The following is an 8,462-nucleotide window of genomic DNA, read 5'->3' as shown; positions in this document are numbered from 1 at the left end:
TAACAATAATAAAAATATAACTGTCTTCATTTTTATTTCATTACAAGCAAGCATTGCTAGATTTCTGCTTCTTTGTATTGTTTGAAGATTGTTCCCCAGTGGTCTTCTAATTTATTATTGCCAAAATATTTGTAAAGCTTACTGGGGAGATCTAAGAAGTTTAGTTTTTCAGCAAAACAATACTTGAGAAATATTTTTTTAAAAAAAACCTTTTCAGCACTTTGTAGTGGTATATTTTTAATGTTCTGAAGAGGAATATATATTCATAAAAGGCATATTTTTGACAAGTGTTTGAAAAAGCTTCCATGAAGTCTTTAAGATGGTAGCTAATCACCAGCAAGTTAAAATATTTTTCTAGAATGATCATTTGTGAACATTTTTTCATTCTGTCATTTTTTATCTTGCTCTCTTTGAATTCTTCATAGCATCCATCAGATGACAGCTTGCTGTTCTAACCGTTCCATGGGATGTTACAGGTGATAAAGTTGACAGTCGGAAGGAACCTCCTAGTCACCTGGGTTCTTCCTCTCATCATGCCTAACACGTGTGAGCATCCTTCTTCCTGTCTTTGCCAGGAGGGCTGGCACCTTGATCTGTTCCTCAGGTCTCGTCTCACTTCATGCTCCTCCTGATGGTGTTCTGGAGTGCTGAGAGCCACAGGAACTTCTCAACTTCTGCCTCAGTAGCACAAATCCATTCATGTTTTGGACCTTGAAGAACAAATGCATTCTTGACATCTGTAAAATCATTTAAGTATGATTACCTATCTTTGCAAGCAACACTCAAGATAGAAAAAAGGTTTAATTCAAAACTCATCTTTTTGAAATGTAAAAACAATTTTTAAAAGTACAAATCTGGTTTAGAACATTGCTTCCTACGATGTCTAAAAATTAGAATAACCTAATACAGTGAGATAGTTTGTTATAATCTAATGTACTATATTCCAATATAGTCTATATTATAATTGTCAATTGCTTTAAGACCAGATGATGTGCTGTTTTATTTCTTTTTGCCAATCGTGGGGCTTGAACTCAGGGCCTGGGCGCTGTCCCTGCACCGCTTCTGCTCAAGGTAACACTACCACTGGAGCCACAGTGCCACTTCCACCTTCTTCTGTTTATATGGTACTGAGGAATTGAACCCAGGGCTTCATGCATGTTAGGCAAACACTTTACCACTGAGCCACCTTGCCAGCCCTGTTTCTTTGTCCAGCCGAACTGGAATCAGAGAACATCTTTATGTTAAGTCCCAGTCACTAATACATGCTATGAGCTACACAGTGACAAAGCCAGCACTATCAAGTTAGACATGAATGTTATGAGCATTAATCATTTAAACAAATGATTATCATAGTGGGAAAAGAACTGAAATGTGTTTCACACAATAACCCTACCTCATGATTGTGGTTGACTTTTTACTTAAAATTGCCCTTGGAGGAAATACATATTCTCACAGCTGGATTCATTTTTTTTCTCAAGCTCAGATTTAGAATAGGGCTCAAGCTATTTTATTTAGGTCAGTTCCTTTTCAGCGACCTTGGCTCCCACTGTAACCTAAGTACTATCATTATGCACAGTGAAAACTATGAGAAAGAGGCTGTCACACTTGGATTTAGCCTAACAAATACAGGCAAGCTTGGGAGACAGAACATAGGTATTTCTGTAGTTACTTCAAAAATAAAATGGTGTAAGTTACAAAGTATACTTAATAAATCTATTGATTCCTTTATCCCAAACTTAATTCTAATATAAGGGGAAAAGGCACAATCAAATTTGTAATAACCACTTAGTCCTAGCAGAATAGAAGAGCAATGGATAAACCTAAATAGTGCAGCCAAGTACCAATGGCTCACTCCTGTAATCCTAGCTACTCTGGAAGCTTGAGATCTGAGGATGGTAGTTCAAAGACAACCCAGGCAGTAAAGTCCATGAGAGTCTTTTGATTAACCACTAAAACCAGGAGTGGAGCTGTGGCTAAAGTCATAGAGCACTAGCCTTGAAGGGGGGAGGAGGGGAGCTCAGGGTCAGCTTCCAGGCCCTGATTTCTAGCCCCAGAACTAGTGTGTGTGCATGCACACACACACACACACACACCCCTAGTGCTTCAGGCCCATAACCTGTTAGACAACATAGGAGGTGGTGAAGGACTCCCAACTGTCAGGTATCAGAGAATTCATGAAGATGCAAGTGCAGGCCTGTTTTTGCAATTTGAAAGCTGTTGACCTAATGTGTAGGATATGTATCTGACCATACTAATGCTGGCACTTGTTAATTTTGCTGTTCGGAAGTAGATGAAAGTTAATGAAATCACAGTTTGCTAATTATTTGCAAACTCAAAAATTGTAATTCTAACCTTTTTCCTACATTTAAATATTACTAGTTACTAGTTCATGAGCTTTGTGGAGATATTTGAGTCTTGAAGGAAAAAACAATACATACACTTGGAATCTGGAATATCTTCCACAAATAAACTATGAAGCGTGACTGCCGCAATGAAGTGGTAGGTGGTTTTTGGAGTCCTCTCAAATGGCATATGAGATGTGGCCCGACTTGAAACAAGCAGCAGATCATTGAAGAGAAAGAGGCTGAGATCGTGGATTTGTTCATATAGCCTGTGTTGAAGTAAAATGTGCATTTGTGCATGACTCAAGTGGTACAATACTTGGCTTAGCAAGCATGAGGCCTTGAGTTCAAGACGTGATACCACTAAATGAAACAGAGCTAGGTGCCAGTGGCCCACACTTGCAATCCTAGCTACTCAGGAAGCTGAGATAAAGGATTGCAGTTCAAAATTCCTGGCAATAAACCAAAGGTTCAAGAAGCTCAATGAACACAAAAATATCTAGACCTAGACATAATGCACTCTTAATTCCAAAAATCAAAGGGCAGCTGGGAAGGTAGCACAGTGGTAGAGCGCTTACCTTGCATGCATGAGGCCCTGGGTTTGATTCTCAGCACCACATAAGCAGAAAAAGCAGGAATTGGCGCTGTGGTTCAAATGGTAGAGCACTAGCCTTGAGCTGAAGAGCTAAAGGAAAGCACTCAGGCCCAGAGTTCAGGCCCCACAACCCCCCCATCTCCCAAATAAAGCAAGTCAAAAAGCTCAAGTCCCAGAGTTCAAACTCAGGTATCAGCAAAAAATTTTAAAGTAGCCTTTCTTCAAAAATCAAAGGGAGCATTTTGATAAATCCAGAGGACAGCGCTCTTAAACGTGTAGAGCAACAAAGCTTTAAGTATGCTGGGTTCAGCTGGGAATGTGGCTTAGAGGTAGAGTACTTGCCTAGCATGCATGAAGTCTTGGGTTCAGTTCCTCAGTACCACATACACAGAAAAAGCTGGAAGTGGTACTGTGGCTCAAAGGGTAGAGTGCTAGCCTTGAGTATAGAAAGGCTCAGGGACAGTAGTGCCCAGGCCTTGCGTTCAAGCCCCAGGACTGGCAAAAAAAAAAAAAATATATATATATATACTGGGTTCTCTGCAGAACCATTCCAGCAGGAAAAGCATAGAGGGAAGCAAAGTAATCCAAGAAGAAAAAAATCTAGTATACCCTTCCATTTGGTTGCTATGTGTTGAATCTTTACCTTCCCCTTAATATTGAAAACATTTTGCCAATTTTCTAAAGCAGTGACTAGCAGACTAGGGACCACTAAATAAAGTTTTATTGGAACACAGTCATAGTTTATTTATGTTTGTTGTATGACAAGTATTGTTTACTAAAGAAAATATGACCAGCAAATCCTAAATAGTAACTGAATCTTTTTTTCTTTTTTTTTTTGGGTCCAGTCATGGGGCTTGAACTCTGGGCCTGGGCGCTGTCCCTCAGCTCTTCAGCTCAAGGCTAGCGCTCTACCACTTGAGCCACAGCACCACTTCTGGCTTTTTTCTTTTTGCTTATGTGGTGCTGACGAATCGAACCCAGGGCCTCAGGCATGCAAGGCAAGCGCTCTACCACTGAGCCACCTTCCCAGCCCCTGTAACTGAATCTTTACAGAAAAATGTGTCCATCCTTATTAGTGACATCCATCTTTTACATTCTCTGAGCATTGTGCCAGCTAGATACATTGAGGTCTTCACTGACCCCCAACAAACATCAGAGGTTCATAAACTAGTCTCTTTCTTTCTTAGGATTGATCTCATTGGTATGAGATTCCATATCACTAAGATCTTACCTCAGTAGGAAAGTGAGCAAGCTCAGGAAGTTCTCCTTTTATAGAGTCTGTGGTCTATAATGTGTCCGGCGCAGTACTGAAAGCCAGGGACACAAGAGTAAGACAGACACTTTTTCAGGAATCTCCAGCCTCAGGACAGTTGGCCGCTGCTTACCTTAAAGAAAAACTGACTCCCTCATCACAGCAGTGGATCTGGGCTACGTCTTGGACTCTAATCAGATATCTGTTTACTTCTGACAAAACCTATAAAATTGAAGAAAAAAATGAAATTAGGTAATAGAAGTTTAATAAATGCTACTGCTGAGACAGTTTATACACTAGAGTATGCAAATATTGACTAGCACTTTGGTTATTTCAAAGATATTTTAACTTTTTTTTTTTTTTTGGTCAGTCGTGGGGCTAGAACTCTGGGCCTGGGCGCTGTCCCTGAGCTCTTCAGCTCAAGGCAAGCGCTCTACCACTTGAGCCACAGTGCCACTGGCGGTTTTCTGGAGGTTAACTGGAGATAAGAAGAGATAAGAAGCGCACAGACTTTCCTGCCCCAGCTGGCTTTGAAGGGTGATCCTCAGATCTCAGCCTCCTAAGTAGTTAGATTACAGGCATGAGCCACCAGCACCTGGCTTGAAAGTGTGTTTTATAAATAGTGAAAATAGTGGGTGCCTGTGGCTCATGCCTGTAATCCTAGCTACTCAGGAAGCTGAGATTTGAGTTTCACAGTTCAAAGCCAGCCAAGGCTGGAGAGTCTGTGAGACTCTTTTCTCCAGAAGTGGCGCTGTGGCGCCAGTGGTAGAGTGCTCACCTTGAGCTGAAGAGCCCAGGGACAGCGCCCAGGCCCAGAGTTTAAGCCCCACAACTGGCCCCCACCCCCCAAAAAATCACTTTCTTTAGATAGACCATAGCATTGACCATGAAGGGCTTTTTTGAGGATGTTCTAAATTTTCAACTTCTGCAATTAATATTCTGTTTGTAAGTGCTCTCCTACCGTCGAGAACCTAAGTGAACAGGGATCAAAAGGGAGCGATCCAGGGCTGGGAAGGTGGCTCAGTGGTAGAGCGCTTGCCTTGCATGCTCGAGGCCCTGGGTTGGATTCCTTAGCACCACATAAGCAAAAAAAGAAAAAAGCCGGAAGTGGCGCTCTGGCTCAAGTGGTAGAGCGCTAGCCTTGAGCTGAAGAGCTGAGGGACAGCGCCCAGGCCCAGAGTTCAGGCCCCACGACCGGACCCAAAAAAAAAAAAAAGGGAGTGATCCAGAGAAAGGAGCAAGTGACTTCTTAGTGCGGGTTAAGGGTCAGGCCCTTGTACTGATTTTACATGGAGATGATTTCTTGATGTAGAAATGAAGCTTTGCAAAATTCCAAGAGTCAGAACTCCAACTGCTCTTTCCCCACCAGACTGTACAGAAACTCCATCTTGCTTCCTCAGTTGACAAATAAAAATAATTATGTTTAATAAATGGCTATTTTAGTTCAACACCATTCACATATTGAGCTCCTACTGAATGCCAGGTATTAGAAGACAGGTAGGTCATAGTTCACACATGATAGAGCTCCCAATCTTGGGTCCCATGTCACATAGTAAATGTTCAAACACCAAGGAAGGGACAGCTCACAGCTAGAGATACTGGGCATCTCAACCCCATGCTTGTAGGCACTACTAAACCAGGATCTTGTGCATTCAGGTACTCTTCTGCAAATGTGGACCACAAACTGAAACCATGATCCTCCAACTCTGCCTCTTAGAGCTGGGATCACAGATATGTACCACCATATCCAGTGTGAGTTTGTTTGTTTTTTATCTCACCTACTTTAGTCCAGGCTGGCTTCGAACTTTCAATCCTCCTACATTCAATTCTTTGTTGTTGTTGTTGTTGATCATGAGGCCTGAACTCTGGGCCTGGGCACTGTCCCTCAGCTCTTCAGCTCAAAGCTAGCTACCATTTGAGCCTTAGCACCACTTCTGGCTTTTTCTGCTCATGTGGTGCTGAGGAATCGAACCCAGGGCCTCATGCATGCAAGGCAAGCCCTCTACCACTGAGCCACATTCCCAGCCCTACATTCAATTCTTAAGTAGCCGGGATTACAGATGTGAGCCACTATATCCAGTTTTTCAAGGGTGAGTAGTATTTTTCCAGCTAAGTAGGAAAGGAAGACAATTTCAGAGAAGGAAATTTATTGCAAATGCATATAGAGTTAGGTACCAGTTGCTCACACCTGTAATCCTAGGTATTCAGGAGGCTGAGATCTGAGGACCATGGTTCTAAGCCAGACTAAGCAGAAAAGTCCACAAGACTCTTACCTCCAATTAATCAGTAGAAAGTTGGAAGTAGAGCTGAGGCTCAAGTGGAAGAGTACCAACATTGAGTGAAAAAGTTAAGGAGTGTGCCCAGGCCCTGAGTTCAAGTCCCACTACCTGCACCAAAAATCATATAAAACAGGACATGAAAACTGGGCACCACTGGCTCACACCTGTAATCCTAGCTACTCAGGAGGCTGAGATCTGAGGATTGTGATTCAAAGCCAGCTCAAGCAAGGAAAATTTGTGAGACTCTAATCACCAATTAACCCACAGAAAACTGGAAGTGACACTGTGGCTCAAGTAGTAGTGCACTTGCCTTGAGCTGAAGAGCACAGGGACAGTGCCCAGGCCCAGAGTTCAAGCCCCAGGACTGACAAACACAAACAAACAAACACATGAGTCTATGTTATTAGAGAATGGAGAGCAGGTCTGTATGGCAAGATCTTTGGATGGTCAGAGAAGCTGTCAGGCAGAGAACAGGGGACTATTCTAGAGGCAACATCTGGTATTTTAGGGACTTTCTGTGTGTTGAATCTTGCACCAGGAACATGTGCAGGGAGATAGGAACCAAGTGGGACTCGGAGCTGCTTGCCCCAGAGGGGTCAGATCAGCATCACAGGACCTCCAAGCAAGGAGCCCAGACTACAGAGAAGCCGTGGACACATCAACACCACACGTGCCTTCAAGGGCACCCCTTGCAGGCAAGGGCAATGTGTCTCTTTTGCCAATAACCTGAGGTGACGCAACACGACGCACAGATCATCAGAATACATACCGGGCATCCCCTGACAATTTTCTGTATATCTGACAGCTGTTCTTTTCTTTTAATGTTTTCTTTCATCTAGGAAACAAAAGCAAATTAAAATTATGGCATTTTTTTATTCACAGAATAGGTGAAGGTATCTTATGGGACTTGGTATGGGACTTGATACTTCTATAGAAAACTCTCAATTATCTGTACCCCACGGGTTGCTTTAAAAAGAAAAAAGACAAAACAAAAAGGCACCTTGCAAGCATGAACAGTTTCTCTTCTACCCAGATCCTTATGGCGTGCACGATGCCATGGTGGCAGTTCAGAATGAGAATGCGAGGGACTGTGACTGCTGTGCTTGGAAAGGCAGGAAAGCTGTGGTTGCATTTGAAAGTGCTTTCAGAATCAAAGGATTTTACTTTTTGTTTCTGTCGTTTAGTTAGCTGCAAAAACCATCCAATCCTGAACATGTTTGCATGAATAAAGGCCTTCTTGCAATTGGACATTGAGCAGAAAACATTGTCCAGCTTAGAAGAGATGCCATTAGTGTTCAAACATTACCCCCACGATTGCTGTGGCGTGCAGAGGATGAAAGATGGAAGTGAAGAGCAAGAGGAGATCGAGCACCTCGGGCTGGCACAAAAGCATCAGAACATTTCTGAAGGGCCTGGGCGCTGCGGACAGCCCACCTGATCTATGAAACCTTGATAGGTTTTGATTTGGTTAATTGCAGTGGTCAGGTCCTCCCGGTCAACGTGTCCAGCCGGCGTATGGAGCCGAAGAGCGTAGAGAAGACTAGTATATTCCTCAAATCTCCGGGATGGGCGCAGAAGCAGCTCTGGCAAGCTGGCAGGGGCAGAGAGAGGGGGCCCATCTCTATCTGAAGGTCAGAAGTATCTGTCCCTGGGGGCCAATGTTCTTGCCCCCTCGGGAGCTCACCTCAGCATTTTGGTAACGATGCTCTTCTCTCGTCTCTTCAGGAACGCTCGGAAGGCTGGGAGCATGTCTCTGCACTTGAAGATGAGAATTACATTGTCAAAACTTTGCTCTAGGTGGGTGCCCATGGCCTGGAATCCAAGCTACTTAGGAGATGGAGTTCAGAGGACTGTGCTCTGAGGTCAGCCTGAAGTGAAAGTGCCAAGAGCCTCCATCTCCAATTAACCAGCAAAAAGGCAGATTGGCAGTGTGGTAGAGCACCTGCAGTAAGAAAGCTGAATATCTTTTTTTCTGGGGGGGGTCCAGTCGTGGG

The 8,462-nt window shown here is 43.3% G+C and overlaps 1 protein-coding gene across 1 annotated transcript in view; it reads right to left on the bottom strand.

Annotated features, from left to right (window-relative positions):
• Positions 1-438: 438 nt before the first annotated feature.
• The window catches only part of Ect2l (epithelial cell transforming 2 like), a 59,034-nt gene continuing 51,010 nt past the window's right edge, over positions 439-8,462 (bottom strand). Inside the window, exons 15-20 of the mRNA XM_013026831.1 lie at positions 8,153-8,226; positions 7,903-8,059; positions 7,238-7,303; positions 4,323-4,411; positions 2,439-2,611; positions 439-737 (exon numbers count right to left, since the gene is read on the bottom strand). Coding sequence (XP_012882285.1) covers positions 613-737; positions 2,439-2,611; positions 4,323-4,411; positions 7,238-7,303; positions 7,903-8,059; positions 8,153-8,226 — 684 coding nt within the window. The 3' untranslated portion in view covers positions 439-612. The remainder of the gene's footprint in view (positions 738-2,438; positions 2,612-4,322; positions 4,412-7,237; positions 7,304-7,902; positions 8,060-8,152; positions 8,227-8,462) is intronic.

This window comes from Dipodomys ordii, unplaced genomic scaffold, assembly GCF_000151885.1.
Source record: "Dipodomys ordii isolate 6190 unplaced genomic scaffold, Dord_2.0 Scaffold97, whole genome shotgun sequence".
Classification (NCBI taxonomy): Eukaryota; Metazoa; Chordata; class Mammalia; order Rodentia; family Heteromyidae; genus Dipodomys; species Dipodomys ordii.
Note: the sequence above shows the minus strand (reverse complement) of the source record. Positions and strands in the feature narration are given on the sequence as shown.